General features: G+C 40.9%; 1 protein-coding gene across 1 annotated transcript; it reads left to right on the top strand.

Moving 5' to 3' along the window:
• The first annotated feature begins 310 nt into the window (after nt 1–310).
• On the top strand, nt 311–21,261 carry LACC1 (laccase domain containing 1). The gene is made up of 5 exons (XM_075850238.1): nt 311–902; nt 2,900–3,081; nt 5,706–5,871; nt 14,140–14,365; nt 20,519–21,261. Exons 1-5 carry the CDS (start codon nt 311–313, stop codon nt 20,688–20,690), a joined length of 1,338 nt encoding a protein of 445 aa, XP_075706353.1. The 3' UTR covers nt 20,691–21,261.
• The last annotated feature ends 329 nt before the right edge of the window (nt 21,262–21,590 follow it).

The raw sequence follows: 21,590 nt of genomic DNA, 5'->3' as shown, positions 1-21,590 counted from the left end.
CCATAGTCACATGCCCCCTTGCCATTACACGCCCATTGGCAGTTCAGGGGGTTATTTAAATATCGGGCGCCAAGTATAGCCGATATCTAAATAACAGAGGAGGATAGAAAAAAAATGTAAAGTGCCCCAGGGTATGTGCAGCCCTGCCCCTTACATGCTGCACATGTATGGGCAGGTGAAAGTTTCTCTTTAATATTATCTTCACTTTTTTAAAAGTCTGAAAGTTTTGTATAGCAGAGCTACTTTTTCATGCCTATATAACCTGGGAAATGTTTTCATAAATGTCCCAATTTTGTATTACAGAACCAAAATGGTTGAAGAAACGTGTAAGGAAGAAGTAGTACTGATAGACTTTTTTAACTATGGTTGCCATAAAAGTAGAAGCCTCAACAAAGATTTACAGCACATTTGGCGTATTATTCAGAAACGCTATGGCACTAATAGACCATTCACTTACTTTATGTGCTACCAGGATCCTATATATAAGGAAAATAATTCTGATATATTTTCTAGCACACCAGAAATAGACCTTGATAGTTTGAAAAATGGATTTAAGATTGTGAAGGACACAAATATGGCTGCTATACTTTATACCATCAAACAAGAAATAGATGAACTGAACAAAAGCACTGCACTTCTTATTATGCCCAAGCAACGGAAACTAGAAATGGATGTATATTTAGACCAACTTTTTACTGCTGTGTACACATTCACATTGGAATATTTTAATGTACATCATAACAATGAGAACTTCATGCCACTATGTGGCACAGAACAACAAAAGCATGATTCGGCTGATGAAGACTCTAAAGAACTTGCAAGAAAAAACATCAAGTCATACCTACAAAGCCTACCAAGTCTGAAAGGGGAGCTCATCATCCTTAAATCACAGAGAATTCCAGGTAAATAATGCTTGAACGCTACAAGTAATATGCTGTGCTTATAGATGTTGGCATATATGCCATGGGTTAGTTGAAGAATACACAAAGGTGGAGCTGAAGAAGAGTCATTGTTTGTCAGACCCATGTGACCTGGGAATTTTTTTTGTCCTCCTCTTACTGGTAGGTAACAAAGCTTTGCAGTAATTTATACAGAACCGGTTTACCTGGCCACTTAACACAGTATATGTACTAAGAATCAATGGCATCTCCTCGCATGGGTATTAGCAGTATAATTATACTATGGGTATTATACTGTCCAGGCTACAGAAATCACTTATAGGACTAGGCGACTAATTGTGTTTTCTCGCGAGATTACGCTTGCTGTGCTGTAAATCCCAGACAAATGTTACCGAAGTGTCGGGATTGTGAATAGACATCACGTCCTGGCCGGTAGTGCTGTCTATTAACTGTCAAGACACTTCAGTAACATTAATGTGTGAGTATGTGACTGCACATCATGATCTAGCTAGATCACTATGTGCTCTGTAAATGAATGGAGGAGTGCATGACGCTGATTGGTCAGCGTCATACACTTCTCTCCACAAATCCCACTTGGTCAAAAAGTAAAACACGCCCAGTTGTCCATTAAGAAAGTCATTAGCATAAACCTAATATAGGTCATAACTCCGTCAAAATTGATAGTTTTTCTAAATAAAAAACACTGCTGTAATCTACATTACAGCGCTGATCACATTATGTAGAAGATAGGGCACTTATAATGTGGTGACAGAGCCTCTTTAAGGGCCTTTTTACGCCGGCCCACTCTCAGGCGGTGCAGCGAGCACCGATCAACGAGACATCGTTGATTGGCACTCGCTTGCTCTTGTCACACGGAGTTATGGATGGGGACGAGCGGTCGTTACTCTGATCGCTCGTCCCCATGCATTATCATCATGTCGGCAGCGCGTCAGGGAGATGTGCTGCCGACAACTATAATCTTTTACTTTTTTAAAACGATACGACCAGCAGATGATCGAGCGTTTGTTCGTTCATCTGCTGATCACTGCCCTGTTTACACAGGGCAATTATCGGCAACTAGCATTATATTAACGCTCATCTGCCTGATAATCGTCCTGTGTAAAAACCCCTTAAAGTGAGTCTGTTACCAGTATGTCCGTATTAAACTAGTAACAGGGTATTGTAGAGGAGACTAACCTGTATCTAACGTTTATTTTCAATTTCTGTTGACTGCCTCCTTTGTAGAGAAAGGATAAGTTAAGTTTATGCTAATGAGCATTTAGGCGTCTCTGCTCTTTATTCGGCGCGTGCGCAGTACTGCCGATTAGACCGTCGAGCAGAAAGATCGTATTGCGGATGCACCGAGTGAAGAGCAGGGACGCACACGTGTTACAGATAGTACGTGGCCAGGAATGAACGCGCAGATTATGCTGCCTGGCCTGTCAATCAATGTAAGAAGAGATTGAGGGGGGTTGAACTTAGGAGCGAAGTAAGAGCATTTAGGTGCAATGGTATTGCCCTCGTTGCACCTAAATGCTCATTAGCATAAACGTAATAAAACTTATTTCTCTACAAAGGAGGCAGTAAGCAGAAAATTAAAATAAACGTTAGAAACAGGTTAGTCTCCTCTAAAATACCCTGTTACTAGTTTAACTCGGACATTCTGGTGACAGACTCCCTTTAAGAGTGTTTTGTAAGATTACTAGAGCTGTCGTATGCATTCTTCTTAACATCCTGTAGATGGTGCTATACAACTGTATATTATTTCACTTGCATTACTTTTCTATAGACATCAGCACATACAGCAAACTGTTAATAGTATAAAGGCAGGTGTCTGTATACCTGAAATCCAGCACACTAGAGAAGTAAATATATCATACCTGTGTAGCAGAAGCTTTAAAAAGGAAAACTCATTTAATGCATGAAAAATAACTTTTTGTTGTATACCCATTGCTAATTTCCATTAATTCATCTCTCTTCAAATACCGGTCTATCTACAGAGGATATCTTCCTTCACGGATTTAGTACACGATGTGGTGGCGTATCCTCTATACCGACCCTCAGCTCCTTAAATCTTTTCTGCGGTTCAAAAAGAAGAGATCCAAAGGGGGTTATTGCAGAAAACTTCAGCCGTCTTGGAAAGGTTGCAGGATTTGATCCTCAGACGTATGTTCCTGTGAAGGTAATTTCACGCCTTTTAATAAAGCTATCGCATCTTTCCGCTGGCCATGCTCCACAATTGTGGCGTAACCAGGGGTGGGCGTAGGCAGCAGTGGGCCCCCGTGCTTGAACAGTTTATGGGCCCCTTGCTCTCAAATCATAGAGCATTACATCATAGAGCACCCCCCTCATATCTCTCCAACAATTCACCAGTAATTGTGAGCTATGGAATTCATTAGTTCAGTCCCTTACATGCAATGTAATAGACAGTAGGATTCTGCTAGTTGCTTTTGAGGTAGTAAATGGCCCCCTTTCCTGCTGGGCCCTTGTGCAGCTGCACAGGTCGCACATATGGTATGTCCTCCCCTGGGTGTAACAACCGCAGCCGTGCACCATCCATTCCCCCGAATTGGACATAAAATAGAAAACATGTATACTCACCTCACCGCTCTTCTTCAATTCTCCCTTCAGGATCCCTCAGTGTGACTCAGGTAATCAAAAGTCTTGACACCAAGCAGGGTTAGGGCCTTATATGAGACTGCACTCGGCGTCCTTAGTGCTGCGTCACATACAATGTCTTGATGCTGCCTGGCGTCAGTAAGTTGTATGAGCCGGCACATGCTGAGGGAGCCTGAGGGAATTCAGAGGGGAGAAGAGGAGCAGTGAGGTGAGCATACTTTTTTTTTTTGTCATGGGGCAAAGTAAGGGGCCCAGGACAGGTCTCTACCTTGGTACGCCCCACAGAGTAAAATCCATGCTATAAATTTGACGGGCTACTGTGGTCACTTTCCCTTTTTGGAAGCCACCCCTCCTTTTCACAAAAGTGTTAAGGATGTCGCAAAAAGCCAGAAAACTAACATAGAAAGGTGTATAAACCCCCCCCCTATGAATATAATTATATACGCATACAAACCTACCTAACTACCTACAGACCTACCTACCTACCTAGTTGTCCGGAGACCTAACAATGGTGATTATTCATTCTATTACCTGAAAGGAAGTTACTTACTAATATACTTTTGTTTTTAAATGTGTGCACAATCTTCAATCTAAAACCCGGTCACGTGGTGCGAGTAATGCTGTAGTTCCCTCTTACTTGATGACGCGTCGACACAGCCCCAGGTGACTCAGGGGTGTCTCCTGCTTCCGTTTGTGTCGGCGCGTCGTCTATCATATAGCCGCCAGGAGCTTTCACTGCGACCACTCTGTTCTGTGACTGCAGTCACTAAGACAAAGGGTGGACAGGAAATAATTTGCTGAGAGGAGAAAAGGGGATGCCTGGACTTGTAGTCCCTCCTCATAAGCGGAAGTTGAAGACACTGTGTGCTGCTATATGGGGGTTCGGTAAGTAACCCTTAAAGACGTTTTCTTATTGGATGTAAGGTTTTATGATGACAGAACCATTTTAGTAATGTTTTGAGTTTTTTTTTTCCTAAGCACCGAACAACGCCTCTAAAGCAGATCTGTCAAATATTTATGCTGCCTTATCTAAGGGCAGCATGAAGAAGTGACAGACATGCTGATTTCAGTGGTCAATTATTAAGTAAATCGCCATTGTTTAGGAGAATTTAGTTGTTACACTTGATGTCCACCAGACGCGATACAGGGCTTGAGTCCAAGTATATTCATATATTGATGGTGCCCCTGCCCTCCAGCCACTAATTAACACTTTTCTCCCTATGCACAGTAACTCTCCGATAACGTATAGACTTATATGTGCACATTTAGCACCATAGGCGTGTGCAGCCCATTTAGTTAGGTTGCGAATAGTGAACAAAGAAAGACCTGTCTGGCACAAATCTGGCGGCTTTTTGCCACAACGCCCAAATATAAAAGATTAGTATACAGATTGTCACGAAGAGTCTGTGGACCCACTGGGCTGTACCGCCTTGGCGTTAAGGCAGCTGGCCAACAGGGCGCAGGTCAATGTCTATAGTTCGTATAGGTACCTGTGGCAGCTCGGACAGCAGCAGGGCAGGCTCGGCTTGGACTAGGCAGCAGGTAGACGTCAGGCGAGGTGAAGCAGATCAGACGTAGGATACAGCACGACACGACTTTGGCACAGCACAGTGCTCGACCAGGATAGTATGGAATGCAGGGAACAGGAACAGGAACAGGAAAACTCTAGGAGGCCATCACATAGACAAACTTAGGAAACATCAACAACGCTTAGGCATAGAAGCAGGGGACTGGAGCCCTCTTATAGTCCAGGGTACTCACGGGTACAAGTTCATGAGAAGTCTGGTGCGTGTGCACGCTTGTGCCCGCTCTTAAAGGGGCTGAGACCTGACATCAGAACCATATCTGTATACAGACCACAGACAAGACCCCCCTATATACAGACCCCAGACCAGGCATCTTCTGTTTGCAGACCCAAGACCTCCCTGTTTTCAGACCTCCATTTACAGACTCCAGACTAGACCCCAAATTACCCCTTTACAGACCTCAGACCAGACATTTAGCTACTCGCCTCTCCATGTTTCTGCACTTCCCTCTTCTGCTATCGAGAAACAGGAACTGATGCGAGTGATGACAATCTCTGTACAGCACTGTGGAATATGTTGGCGCTATATAAGCAACAGGAAATTATTACTTGTTCAATAATAATCAATAACTGTTTTGTAAATGTTAAACTTCTTTTTGCAGGTTGACCATGCTGAGATTGTTTGGATAATGGAAAAACCAGAGCCTCCGTACTATGATGGGATAGTGACCAATCAGAAGGCTGTGACTATAGCTGCTCCTGGGGCAGACTGTATACCAATTCTGTTCTGTGATCCAGTTAAAAAGGCATGTGGAGCAGCCCATTCTGGTAATACTATTTACTGTATTGTGTCCAGTATAAAGTTTTATGTTATTTTATAACATTTATTTGAGGACTGATCTGAGTGACATGGCTATATGCTGGAACCTGCAATTACTTAGCAATAATACACTTTAATGTATTAAAACATAACATGTATTGCACCATTTAAAAACAACAAAAAAACAAAAACCAACTAGGATTAAAGGGTAAAAATATATAAATTACAATATATCCTTATTCCTTTAAAGAGGCTCTGTCACCAGTTTATAAGTGCAGTATCTCCTACCTAATCTGATAGGCGCTGTAATGTAGATAACAACAGTGGTTTTTATTTTGAAAAATGATCATTTTTGAGCAAGTTATGAACAATTTGAGATTTATGCTAATTAGTTCTTAATGACCAAGTGGGCGTTTCTTAACTTTTTACCAAGTGAGCGTTGTAAAGAGAAGTGTATGATGCTGACCAATCAGCGTCATACACTTCTCTTTTATTCCAGCCCAGCTTGTTTCACTGCACAGCGTGATCTCGTGAGATCGCGCTGTGACGGGACTTCCTCCCACATGTCCTTCACTGGCATGATGGAAGAGTCAACAGACATCGCCTCCAGCCGTGCCAGGATGTTTACCCGAATCTGCGGCGTCTGGAGGCGATGTCTGTTCGGTCTTCCATGGCTCCGATGAAGAACCTGTGGGAGGAAGTCCCGTCACAGCGTGATCTCGCGAGATCACGTGGGCATGAATGAAGAGAAGTGTATGACGCTGATTGGTCTGCGTCATGTACTTCTCTTTACAATGCCCACTTGGTTAAAAGTTAAAAAACGCCCACTTGGTCATTAAGAACTAATTAGCATAAATCTAAAATTGTTCATAACTTGCTCAAAAATTATCGTTTTTCAAAATAAAAACCACTGTTGTTATCTACATTACAGCACCTATCAGATTACGTAGGAGATAGGGCACTTATAAACTGGTGACAGAGCCTCTTTAACCCCTTCCCGACATTTGTCGTAAGTATACGTCATGGAAAGCCAGTGCTTCCCGCAAAAGGTCGTATACTTACGACAAATGCATGGCAGCGGCTCAGAAGCTGAGTCGGTGTCATCTTCCCTGGATGTCAGCTGTATCTTACAGCTGACATCCTGCTGTAATGTCGGGGACCGAAGTTAGCTTCGATCCCTGGCATTATCCCCTTAAATGCAGCCGTCAAAAGTGATCGCTGCATTTAAGGTGTTTGCAGCTCATCGACACTACAGCAATGAAATCGGCAGGGTGTCGGTGGCTGAAATGGCAACCGAAGGCCTAATACTGGCCTCCCAGTCTGCCTAGCACGGAAAACTTTCAGCTCCCTGTCTGGAGGCAGGGCCTGAAAGGCTTCCGTAGCCGTCGGCAAGATGGCGCCGTCTCAAGAGATGAGCTAGCATCATCAGCGGTGGACGTCAGCTGTATGTTACAGCTGAAATCCACCTGTAACGGCAGGAACCAGAGCTAGCTCCGATCCTTGCCATTAACCCCTTAGATGGGGATGTGAACGCTGCATCCTTGTGGTTGTTAGCAGATCGGCAGCTGTGCCCTGCAATCGCACGTCTGCCGACTGCTATTATGGCAACAGGAGACCTAACAATGGGCTCCTTTCTGCAATTACGGAAGCCGATTAGGCCCCGCCCGGAGGCGAAGCCTAATCGGCTTGATGTCAGTGAATAACTGACAGATCTAATACATTGCACTACATAGGTAGTGCAATGTATTCGAAAAACATATATGGCATTTGATCCTTCAAGTCTCCTTGTGGGACTAAAGAAAAGTGTAAAAAGAATTGAAAATAAATTTGTAAAAAATATAATAAAAGTTTCAAGTAATAAAATAAAACACAAATCGCCCTTTTTCCCTTATCAAGTCCTTTATTATTGAAAAAATTAAATAAACCATACATATTTGGTATCGCCGCCACCGTAATGGCCTAAACTATAAAAATATAATGTTATTTATTCCACGTGGTAAACGGCGTAAAAAAAAAAACGCAAAAAACAATGCCAGAATTTCTGTTTTTTGGGCACTTTGCCCTACAAAAATTGAAATAAAAAGTGATCAAAAAGTCGCATGTATCCAAAAATGGTATCTATAAAAACTATAGCTCGTCTCGCAAAAAAATTGCTCTTATATCGCTACGTCTATGAAAAAATGTAATTAGTTAAGGCTCCAATAAGTCAGGAAATAAAAATATGCGGTTGTGCAGATAAGAGGGGAACATTTCATCTGTTTCAAGAGGCGATTTATCGGGGCCCTAAAATTAGGGAACCAGGAAGGGGAGGGCCCAAACATATCTGATGGAACAGAGGGTGCCCGTATTATACCAGAACAACACTTCCCAGCAAAATTCCACAAACTGCAAAGGTGCGGAGTGTGTACCAAAAGGGGGATAAGTAAAGACACTATTTATCAGTGCGACACCGGCCTGTGCAGAAAGGATTCTTCACAGCGTAACACACATCTATGGATTATTTTATTGTTTACCCCATTATTATACCACCTGACTATGCCCCTGATGTACTCCGCACAGGTTACATGTACCCCCACATTATAAACTGAAATACCAGTAAAACACCAAACAAAACTACTACCAAGCAAAATCTAAGCTTCAAAAGCCAAATGGCGCTCCCTCCCTTCTGAGCTCTACAGCGTGCCCAAACAGCAGTACACTTCCACATATATGGCATTGCCATACCCGGGAGAACCCTTTTAACAATTTTTGTGGTGTGTCTCTACAGTGGCATAAGCTGAGCACGACATATTTGCCACTGAATTGGCATATCTGGGGAAAAATTGAAGTTTTTACTTTTCACCATCCGCAGCGCAATCATTTATGGAAAAGACCTGTGGGGTGAAAATGTTCACTACTCCCCTTAATAAATGCCTTGAGGGGTGTAGTTTCTAAAATGGGGTCACTTCTCAGTTTTTTTTTTATTTCACATCAGAGCCTCTGCAATTGTGAACCAATACTTTGTAAGTTGCCAAATTAGGCCTCAATTTCGCATGGTACTCTTTCACTCCTGAGCCCTGTCGAATGTCCAGGCAAAAGATTAGTGCCCCATGTAGGGTGATTCTAAAAGCGGGAAACACAGCATAATAATTAGAAAGCTGTCTTGTTATGGTGGGCACCCCATATTGGCATATCTATGCAAAAAAATCAAATTTTCACTCCACAATATAGAGTGCACACTAATTTCTACAAAACACCTGCGGGGTTAACATGCTCACTACACTCCTAGGTGAATAACTTGAGGGGTGTTGTTTCCAAAATGGAGTCACTTCTGGGGGATTTCCACTGTTTTGGTCCCACAGGGGTTTTGTAAATGCTACATAGCGACCAGAAACCAATCCAGAAAAATCTGTACTCTGAAAGCCAAATGGTGCTCCTTCCCTTCTGAGCCCTGCCGTGTGCCCAAAAATCAGTTTATGACCACATACGGGGTATTGCAGTACTCGGGAGAAATTGCTTTACAAATATTGGGCTTCTTTTTTTCCTTTATTTTTTGAGAAAATGAAACATTTTGCGCTGAAGCTACGTCTTGTTGGAAAAAAATGTAATTTTTATTTTCACTGCCCAATTCTAATAAATTCTATGAAACACCTGTGGGGTCAAAATGCTCACTACACCCCTAGATGAATTCCTAAAGGGGTGTAGTATCCCAAATGGAGTCCCTTTTGGGTAGTTTCCACTGTACTTGTACCTTGGGGGCTTTGTAAAAGCGACATGGTGTCAAGAAACCAATCCAACATCCAGCAAAAACTGTGCTCCAAAAGCCAAATGGCGCTCCTTCTCTTCTGATCCTTGCCGTGTGCCCAAACAGCAGATTATGACCACATATTAGTTCTAATAAATTCGATGAAACACCTGTGGGGTCAAAGTGCTCACTACACCCCTAAATGAATTCCTGAACGGATGTAGTTTCCTAAATGGAGTCACTTTTTGGGCGTTTTCACTGTTTTGGTCACACTGGGGCTTTGAAAATACGACATGGCCTCTGCATACCATTCCTGCTAAATTTGAGCTCCGAAAGCCACATGGCGCTCTTTCCCTTCTAAGCCCTGCCGTGTGTCCAAACAGCCGTTTATAAGCACACGTGGAGTATTGTTTTACTCGGGAGAAATTGTTTTACAAATGTTGTGGTGATTTTTCTCCTTTTGTCCTTGTGGAAATGAGAAAAAATTAGCTAAACCTACATTTTCTTTGAAAGAATGTAGAGTTTCATTTTCACGGCCTACTTCCAATAATTTCTGCAAAAAAACCTGCGTGGTTAAAATGCTCACTATACCTCTAGATAATTTCCTCATCGGGTGTAGTTTCCAAAATGTAGCCACTTGTGGGGGGTTTCTACTGTTTTGCTAAATTTGAGCTCCAAAAGCCAAATGGCGCACTTTCCCTTCTAAGCCCTGCCATGTGTCCAAACAGTCGTTTATTACCATATGTGGGGTACTGCTTTACTCGGGAGAAATTTCTTTACGAATGTTGTGGTGCTTTTTCTCCTTTAGTCCTTGTGGAAATTAGGAAAAATTAGCTAAACCTACATTTTCTTTGAAAGAATGTAGATTTTCATTTTCACGGCCTACTTCCAATAATTTCTGCAAAAAACCTGCAGGTTCAAAATGCTCACTATACCCCTAGATCATTTCCTTAAGGGGTGTAGTTTCCCAAATGGGGTCACTTGTGGGAGGTTTCCACTGTTTTGGCACCCCAAGAGCTCTTCAAACCCGATATGGTGCCTAAAATATATTATAATAAAAAGGAGGCCCAAAATCCTCTAGGTGCTCCTTTGCTTCTGAGGCTGGTGCTTCAGTCCATTAGCTAGGGGGGTAGCTAGAGGGTGGGGGGGGGGGGGCAGGTGGGGCATGTGCCCCGGGCACAACTACAAGGGTAGGAAGGAGGGCGCCGACCAGGGGAGTGGAGGCATGTGCCCTCGGGGCCGGTACCCCCACAGACATTTAGTGCCATGGGCAGAGCATGGGACAGGAGCGGGAGCTGTGTAATGTAATGCACGATGTTCTCTAGAGCGTGTGTGCTCTGGACGGCTGCATTATACGTCACATGTGACGTCATATAATGCAGCCGGCCATACACTCTGCCTGTGAGGAGAACACAATTGAAGTGTTCAAACCCAGCTAGCAGACAGGCAGGGAGGATGGAGGAAGAGAGGACTGGGGAGGAGCAGTCTTACACACAGCTCTCCTCCTGACTGCAACATGTGACCCCTCATAACATGAAGATCACTCCACGTAGCCCCCGACTGATAAGTACAGCTGTGTGTGTGTGTGTGTGTGTGTGTGTGTGTATATAATGTGTGTGTGTGTATATAATGTGTGTGTGTGTGTGTGTGTGTGTATATAATGTGTGTGTGTGTGTGTGTGTGTGTATATATAATGTGTGTGTGTGTGTGTGTATAGTGTGTGTGTGTGTGTGTGTGTGTGTGTGTGTGTGTGTAGGTGTGTGCTTATAAATCGTTTTTGTGTGGGAGGGGGGATTAGACTGTCAATATTATGTGTGGGATGAGGGGATTCTGTATAAATTGTTTTAGTGGGGGAGGAAGGATTTGACTGTATGGCCTTATGCACACTTCCGTTGGCCGTTGTACTGCCGCTAATGACGGTTCCGTGAATCACGGACCTCACACGGATGGCTTCCGTGTGCATTCCGTTGTTTCACGGACCAAATAAATGCAAAGGCCGAGACTGTTCTGTCAAAAACGGGCAGGAGTAGGACCTGCCCTATTTTTGAGGGAACGGCGGCATGGTTCCGTTAAAACATCAGAAGTGTGCATGGCCCCATTGAAATGAATGTGTCAGGTTGCTATCAGTTCAAACAACGGATAGCACCCTGATGAAAAAAACTGAAGTGGGCATGAGGCCGAAGGCCTCAAGAACACATCCGTTGCCATTTATACGGCTGCATATCACGGATCCGCAAAACAAGGACCGCACATAGAACTAGACTGCTTGTAAAATGTACAAATGGCTTTATGCTTCAGTTACATTAAAAAAAAAGTGAAAAAAAAAAGTTACACCTAATTGATTGGTTGAGAAAGCAAACATGGTGAGTGGGAAGGAGATGTCGGGAAAGAGTTTGGGGGAGGGGGGGCGCCAAGCTGAATCTTTGCCCCGGGTGCAGGAGAACCTAGCTACACCTCTGTATTAGCACACTAGGGCCACATGTGGGATATTTCCTATAACTGCAGAACCTGGGCAGTAAATATTGAGTTGCATTTCTCTGGTAAAACTTTATGTTACAAAAAATGAATTTCTGCAACAACAAAAAATTAGATTTGTAAATTTCAACTCTACTTCGGTTTAATTCCTGTGAAACGTCTAAAGGGTTAAGAAACGTTCTAAATTCTGTTTTGAATACTTTGAGGGGTGAAGTTTTTAAAATGGCGTGACTTTTTTGGGGTTTCTAATATATAAGGCCCTAAAAGCCACTTCACAACTGAACTGGCCCCTGTAAAAATAGCCTTTTGACATTTTCTTGAAAATGTGAGAAATTGCTACTAAAGTTCTAAGCCTTGTAACGTCCTAGAAAATAAAAGGATGTTCAAAAAACGATGTCAATCTAATGTAGACATATGGGGGATGTTAAGTAGCGGCTATTTTGTGTGGTATAACTGCCTGTCTTACAAAGTAAATTTAGAAAAATGCTAATTTTTGCAATTTTTCGCCTAATTTTGTTGTTTTATTTACAATTAAATACTGAATGTATCGAGCAAATTTTGCCAGTAACATAAAGTACATAAAGTCCAAAGTCACGAGAAAACAATCTCAGAATCGCTTGGATAGGTTAAAGCATTCCAAAGTTATTACCACATAATGTGAAACATGTCAAATTTGAAAAATGAGGCTCTGTCAGGAAGGTCAAAAGTGGCCAAAGAGGGAAGGGGTTAAACACAATGTGGTGAAGTTCTAAATGTGCAGTATCTAGTAAAACAATAGATGGCGCTGTAGCTACACACAGTCCTATTTCAAACTATCCAAGTGCTGGCTGCTAACAACATTGACATCAGTTTACAGATAAGTTCTATTTGGCTCCCTGCTAGTAGTTATGATATGCCACATGTATGCCTTGTCCTACCCAGGATTCTTTACATTTAATAAAATATTGATAGTTTTACGACACCTGGGCATTATATACATGTCTCACCAATACAATCTTGAAGGATGAAAAAATCATAATGGATTCGCAGATCTCAAACCTGGCAAATTGCTTTTATCATCTCAAATTGCTTTATCATAAGCATCATTTTATTGATCCTCCCTATTGACATTGTAAATATAAAGATGACATTTTTTGCTGAAAGATAATGAACAATTCCAAAAGTAGAGCAATGATACATCATGAAGACTGCACAGTGATACAGTCACATTAGAAGGTTATATTTAACTACACAGTCTATTTTTTATACTGTATTTTTGGTCCTATAGGACATGACATCACCTAGAGCACTTTCAGTAGTTTTTAGCCCAAGGCCATTACTCAGGGGAACCTCGGATACTGCAGTGCAGGAAAAAATACTGCACCTTCTGCTTGCAGTAAGAATGTTGTTGCAATGTCAGTATAATATAAATAGCTGAGAGCCCTTTTGTGAAATATCAAAAATGTGTATTATGTAATTGAAAAAAATGTAAAAGAACAGGCCATCTATGCAAAATGTGAGAGCACTGTGATATCTATAGGAAGGGAGAAGGGACAGCTATACAGTCTACTCAGAACAAAATATGTTGAATGAATGAAAGGTGTATTATAAAGTGTATAATATTATTTTAAGCATAGTGCGTGTGTTAGGCTTCGTTCACAACTGCATTGGGGTTCCGTTTGTGGGTTCCGTCATACCTTTCCCACGAACAGAAACCGAACGGAAACCATGGCTTTCCGTTAGCATTACCATTGATTTCAATGGTAACGCTACCTTTGCTAATGATTTCTGTTTGTCTTAGTTCCGTAAGGTTTCAATAGCGCACTCGACTGCGCTATTGATTCCATCCAAAAAGTGGAAAACTTGCGGAACAGAGACAAACAGAAACCCACGAAACCCACGAACGGAAACCCGACGCAGATGTGAACGAAGCTTTAATAGTATATACATCCGTTTTTGCTCTCTAGCTATACTATTGATAATTATCTGTTAAGCATTTCTAGTAAACACCCTAAACAACCTAGTACAGGGAATAGTAAATGTTAAACTTTTTGTTCATAATGTGACTACAACCTAAATGTCTGTATATTTTTCTTAGGCTGGAAAGGCACCTTGCTAGGAGTCTCGATGGCCACAGTAAACGCCATGATATCAGAATACGGGTGTGATGTGAAGGACATACAGGTCGTCCTCGGCCCATCAGTAGGCCCGTGCTGTTTTACATTAACACAAGAGGAATCCAAAGCCTTCTATGACATTGAACCACAGTGTGTCCGTCAGTTTGAGTCCCCTAAACCCTATGTTGATATCCGAAGAGCAACTCGGTAAGCCAGTCCTTGCCTCTTTTACCTATAGTGCTTAGAATACTATTTCATACGTTTCTCTTAAAGGGTAACTAAACGTTCGACAAACTTCTGACATATCATAGTGACATGTCAGAAGTTTTGATTGGTGGGGGTCCGAGGACTGAGACCCCACCAATCGCTAAAATGAAGCAGCAGAAGTGCTCGTGTGAGCGCTCAGCCACTTAGTGTCTGTTTGGCTTTTTCCGGAAATCAATGTATCGGAGTACGGGCTCAGTAGAAAGTCTATGAGCCCGTACTCCGATACATCGGCTTTACGGAAAAAGCCGAACAGAAACGAAGCGGCTGAACACTCACTTGAGCGCTTCTGCGGCTTAGTTTTAGCGATTGGTGGGGGCCTCAATGCTCGGACCCCCACCAATCAAAACTTCTAACATGTCACTATGACATGTCAGAAGTTTGTCGAACGTGATCTTCAGCAACAATTTCCCATAGATGTTGTAGACTGCAAAAGACTCATAAATAATCCTGATTCTACATTTTGTGTGTTCAACCACCAAGTTAAAGGGACAACTTTGCTGCCAAGCTTGTATTCCTTGCTTCAGTGTATTGAATAACTTTTTGAAAAATACACTTGAAGGCTATGTACACCTTTGAAATAGTTTTTTTTTTTTTCTTTAAATAAAAATGTCTATCGGTGTGTTTGGTGCAACTCTCTAAATACTTTTTATTAAGAATAATCTTTGCATTTTGAAATACAGCTGCTTTGTATACAAAGCAGCTGTATCTTGCGCTGAGACCTGAATCCATCAGGTCAGTAGCACTGACGTGTTCAGTGTCAGAGGGTCCTGCCTGTCTCTGACACGCAGGATCGAGCTGTTACCGATCACATCTAAGTGGTGGATCCTGCGTGATCGCTTTAACAGAACCCGTCAGTGCCGCTGATTCATGTCTCAGCGCAAGATACAGCTGCTCTGTATATAGAATACAAAGCAGCTGTATCCCCAAAAGTAAAAATTATTTCTACTAAAAAGTATTTAGAAAGTTGCACCAAACACACTGATAAACATTTGTATTGAAAAAATATAAAAAATAACTTTCAAAGGTGTACGTAGCCTTTAATACTACATATAAAACTACAAGATTCTTTGATGTTGCCAGTTGAGTTTCATGTATTACTATACTTTTCCAGGTAAAATCATTATTATTTAGAATGTGTAGGAAAATTGTTGTAAATTATAGGGGAGATTCACTAAGCAAAATGCGCTACAATTTTGGCACAATTTGCAGCAAAAAAGTTGTGTACTATACATGGGGTGCACCAAATTTATTATATTTTTTAGACACTTTTTATAAATATTTACATAGTTACATAGTTAGTACGGCTGAAAAAAGACACATGTCCATCAAGTTCAACCAAGGGACGGGAAAAGGGAAGGGAAAAATTTCTACATATAGGAGCTAATACTTTTTTGTTCTAGGAAATTATCTAAGCCTTTTTTAAAGCCATCTACTGTCCCTGCTGTGACCAGCTCCTGCGGTAGGCTATTCCATAGATTCACAGTTCTCACGGTAAAGAAGGCTTGTCAGCTCTGCAGGTTGAACCTTTTTTTCTCCAGACGGAAGGAGTGCCCCCTTGTTTTTTGAGGGGGTTTTACATGGAACAGGATTTCACCATATTTTTTGTATGTGCCATTAATATATTTATATAAATTAATAATGTCCCCCCTTAGTCTTTTTTCAAGGCTAAATAGGTTTAATTATTTTAATCTTTCCTCATAACTTAGATTCTCCATGCCCCTTATTAGCTTCGTTGCTCTTTGTATTTTTTCTAACTCCAGGGCATCCTTTCTATGAATTGGAGCCCAGAACTGAACTGCATATTCTAGATGAGGCCTCACTAATGCTTTGTAAAGTGGCAATATTACATCCCTGTCCCGTGAGTCCATGCCTCTTTTAATACAAGACAATATCCTGCTGGCCTTTGAAGCAGCTGATTGACATTGCATGCTGTTATTTAGTTTATGATTTACAAGTACACCCAGATCCTTCTCAACAAGTGAACCCGCCAGTGTAGCTCCCCCTAGGACATATGATGCATGCAGGTTGTTGGTACACAGATGCTTAACTTTACATTTATCTACATTAAACTTCATTTGCCAACTGGACGCCCAAACACTTAGTTTGTTTAAATCTGCTTGCAATTCACGAACATCTTCCATAGTCTGAACTATATTACATAGCTTGGTGTCATCTGCAAAAATAGAAATAGTGCTATTAATCCCATCCTCTATACCATTAATAAATAAGTTGAATAATAGTGGTCCCAGCACTGAACCCTGGGGTACACCACTTATTACCGGGGACCATTCAGAGTAGGAATCATTGACCACAACTCTCTGGATACGGTCCTTGAGCCAATTCTCAATCCAATTACAAACGATATTTTCTAAACCTATAGTCCTTAATTTACACATTAGACGTCTATGGGGGACAGTGTCAAATGCCTTTGCAAAGTCCAAAAACACTATATCCACAGCGGCCCCTCTGTCTAGGCTTCTGCTCACCTCTTCATAAAAACAGATCAGGTTAGTTTGACAACTTCTGTCCTTAGTAAAACCGTGCTGGCTGTCACTTATAATACTATTTTTTGCCACATAATCCTGTATATAGTCCCTCAATAGCCCCTCAAACATTTTCCCCACGATGGATGTTAAGTTTACTGGTCTATAATTACCCGGGGAAGACCTAGAGCCCTTTTTGAAAATAGGCACCACATTTGCCCTGCGCCAGTCCCTTGGCACTATTCCAGTCACTAGAGATTCTCTGAATATTATGAAAAGGGGGACAGAAATAACTGAACTAAGCTCTTTAAGAATTCTAGGGTGTAACCCATCTGGTCCCGGGGCCTTGTGCACATTTATTTTATTTAATTTAGCTTGGACCATATCTACAATTAGCCAATTCAGTATATCAACTGTTTTCAAAAGCTTCTACAAAAAGGTGGTCGCTTATAGGAGTTGAATTTGTGTACGGTTTATTAACCCGTTAGTCACCGGCCCATAGTCTTTTTACGTCGGTCACTAACGGGCCTTATTCCGATGCCATAGACTTTTTACGTCGCGGCATCGGAATAAGTAAACAGAGCAGGGAGCTGTCAAATCTCCCTGCTCTCAGCTGCCAGAGGCAGCTGAGGGCTGGGAGCGTCCCTGCTCTGCCGGTTGAGATCGATATCAGTATCGATCTCACCCGTTTAACCCCTCAGATGCGGTGCTCAATAGCGAGCACCGCATCTGAGTGGTTTTGGAGAGAGGGAGGGAGCTCCCTCTCTCTCCCACCGACACCCGGCGATAAGATCGTCGAGTCTCTGTGTCTCCCATGGCAGCCGGGGGCCTAATAAAGGCCCCCAGGTCTGCCTGTGGTGAATGCCTGCTAGATCATGCCAGAGGCATGACCTAGCAGATGCCTGTCCGTTTTAAACGGACAGGCAGTAATACACTGCAATACAAAAGTGTATTATAATAGCGATCGGAGGATCGCATAGTGAAGTCCCCTAGTGTGACTAGTAAAAAAGTTAAAAAAAAAGTTTAATAAAGTTAATTAAAAAAAATGTGAAAAAAAAATGAAAAACCCACTTTTTCCCCTTAAAAAGTTACACATATTTGGTATCGCCGTATCCGTAACGACCCGACTATAAAGCTATTACATTACTTAACCCGCATGGTGAACGCCGTAAAAAATTAAATAAAAAATGATGAAAAAATTGCTGTTTTCTGTGAATCCTGACTTTAAAAAAATTTGATTAAAAAGTGATCAAAAAGTCGCATCTACTCCAAAATGGTACCAATAAAAACTACATGTCTTCCCGCAAAAAAAAAGTCCTCATACAACTGCATCGGCGAAAAAATAAAAACGTTACGGCTCTTCAAATATGGAGACACAAAAACGAATAATTTTGAATAAAAAGCGTTTTTACTGTGTAAAAGTAGTGAAACATACAAAAACTATACAAATTTGGTATCGTTGCAATCGTAACAACCCACTGAATAAACTTATTGTATTATTTATACCCCACGGTAAATGGCGTAGATTTAGGGTGCAAAAAAGAGTGGCGAAATTTCAGATTTTTTTCTATCCCCCCCCCAAAAAAAAGTTAATAAAAGTTAATCAATAAATAATATGTACCTCAAAATGGTGCTATTAAAAAATACAACTTGTCCCGCAAAAAACAAGACTTATACAGCGATGTCGACGCAAAAATAAAAAAGATATAGCTCTTGGAATGCGACGATGGAAAAACGTAAAAAATAGCCTGGTCATTAAGGTCTAAAATAGGCTGGTCATTAAGGGGTTAACAGAATGTGCCTTTCTTTTGGTACAAAATATTGTAAAGTACACTAGCCAACAAGTAATATAAGGAAGGGAAAGGTGTCATAGGCTCTGTTTACATCTGCGTTCTATATTTGCGTTGTTCTGCGGTGTTACAGGAGCAGAACAACAAAAATAATGGCATTGACGAATCTGTCGCATGATGAACACCAACGGCACCCGACGGACACCATTGACTATAATGTGGTCTGTTGGGTTTCCATCATGTCCATCATGGTGTCAGTCATTTCACTGGACAAAATAGCGCAGCATACTGTGCTTTTGTATGTCATTTTTGGACCTATCTGTGATGGAAGCTCCTAACAGATCCTCCAACGCAGATGTGATCACAGCCTAGGGACCTATTCACACCTGCATCAGTGGAACCCTTTGACTTTAATGGATTCCGTCGGGTTTTCCTAATGATGTGACTAGGACGTATATAGAGGGAAGATAGCATAGCAAGGTCACAATAGGGTTCACTTCATGTAATCATACCATCCGGCCATACATTTTGCTTGTTCACCCTCCTTCCCAACTCTTGTAGGAGATAAGGTACTGGTGATCCTCAGCTGCTTCCCCCTCCCATGTTTGGTAATGTAAACGTTACCTTAGACCCTGTGAGATCCTGCACAGGTTAACAATGCCCATGAAAAAAAAAAAAGATGGACCCCAAAGAAGGCCTATGGGTTGTTTTACATAAAGTAAGGAATAACTAGCAATATTTTCACAGGTTTCATGCAGATAGCTATAATAGTAAAAAATAAAAATCATAAAATATAATTTTTTTTAAATGTATCTGATGTGCATTTAAGCCCTTATCATGACAGACATCTTTTAAAGTGATTTCATTAAAAAAAAAATGCTGTAAGTGGGTCATATACTTAAGGGGAAGATTCAAAGCGCTATAATGTTAGGTTGTGTCAATAATTCATAAGCTAAGTTCTCAGAGGAAAATGTTTTATTTAGCCAGGAGAACATTCTGTACAGTCTTTTGTGCTAAAAAATATATTCGTGTTTATATTTTACATTCATGTGAATTTCAGCGCTGTGTACTTTGTCCTGAAAGTTATTGCTGAAAATGTTTTAAAAGGGGTTTATTTAGGTTTGATCTAGTTCAGGTGAGCAAGCTACTGGATGACCTGACATGACTAAAATATTGTGGCATAGGATATGTATTTAATAGCCCGAATGTTTCAAATTGGCTGCATACATATCCACATCTACTCCAACCCCTTAGTTCTGCACCAGCTCCAGTCCTGGCTCAGCTTATGCACAAAGTCGCCCGATATTAGAAAAGTGTGGGAACATGGGTCGCCGAGAAAACATAACACAGATAATATGATATACTGTATTTACTTAGTGGTATACAATAACACACACACACACACACACACACACACATGCTGAATATATATATATATATATATATATATATATATATATATATATATATATATATATATATGTGTGTGTGTAAAAATAATATAATATACCACCAAAAAAGATGAGTATATATCATAATGTATAAATGGTGATACAGGAAAAATATTGCGCTTCCCAATATAAATTATAAAAAAGATCTTTGTAGTTATTGAGAAAGATCCAAAATATGTTTGAACAAGTCAATTCTCCAAACCACTAGAAAGGTCTGTTTTCTGAGCTACGCTTTCCTGTGAATTTTCTGTATTCATTATACTCCTGCCATTAAAAGGATCACTGTATTTGGGTGAACATATACTGTAAAACTGGGATTTACCATTAATGAGCTAAGTCTACCGCTTTCTTCATCTCTCTTTATCAAAGGATCCTCCTGGAGCGTGGGGGTATTTTGCCACAGAATATTCAAGACGACACCACAGTGGACAAGAGTCAAAATATCACCCTGTGCACCTCCTGCCATCCTGACAAATTTTTTTCTCATGTCCGTGATGGGAATAATTTTGGCACACAAATCGGTTTCATATCTATTAAGTAATGAACATCATAATAAAAGTGATGGCTGTCTCAGGGATTAAGAAGGACTAAAGACAAACTAATAATACTATTTGATTATAAGCTAAATACCACAGACTTTCTATTATCCAGACCAGAAAACAGCTCTGTATACATATATATTGTTGTAATGCTTCTTAGATTAATTCTAATTGATTAATCTTAACCAACCAGTTTTGACATTTTACTTTCTACCACTCTTATCTCTCATATACAAGACTTCTCCTGTGCCTCCTCTTTCTTCTGGAACTCCCTCACTTATTCCCTCCGACATTCTCCAAACCTGCAAACTCCCACTGAAAACGACCTCTACCGACAAGTAGCCTAATGTGTCCCTCAATAGGCATTGCAAGCAACGCCACTTCAGCCCAACATATCTCGAGCCACTAACTCATTTCCACTACCTCTTGTATCCATTCCCTATTCCGTATAGATTGCAGCATCGTGTAGGCCGGGCTCCTACCAAATGTATTGTGTAATCATTGTTTCACTTTGATTAATCTATTGTAATTGCTACAATGTGTTACTCCAATTATTATATGTAAAATATGGAATTTGATGGCATTATATAAATAAATAATAATAAAAATAATAATATTTCTTCATCGTTTTATATACACCTTCTTCTTATGACATCAGGGAAGTCTTCTTGACTTGGCTGCAGTGTTATCAGTTCAAAAGCAGTGCAAAAAATATAATTGTAAAATAATAGTGCCCACAGAAACCAGTTTATTACTGCAGTGTGTACAGTATTTGCCCTTCCAAATTTCCATTATCACCCTGAGCTTACGGTTTGTTTTTTCCAGTTATTTACTTGATATAGTGGTAGTAAAGGATAAATAATTATATTTAACAGTTGGCAGTAGAGCATTAAAGTCTAAGA

Source organism: Rhinoderma darwinii, chromosome 2 (genome assembly GCF_050947455.1).
Source record: "Rhinoderma darwinii isolate aRhiDar2 chromosome 2, aRhiDar2.hap1, whole genome shotgun sequence".
NCBI classification, from domain to species: domain Eukaryota; kingdom Metazoa; phylum Chordata; class Amphibia; order Anura; family Rhinodermatidae; genus Rhinoderma; species Rhinoderma darwinii.
The sequence above is the reverse complement of the archived record's forward strand: the minus strand, read 5'-3'. Positions and strand labels throughout refer to the sequence as shown.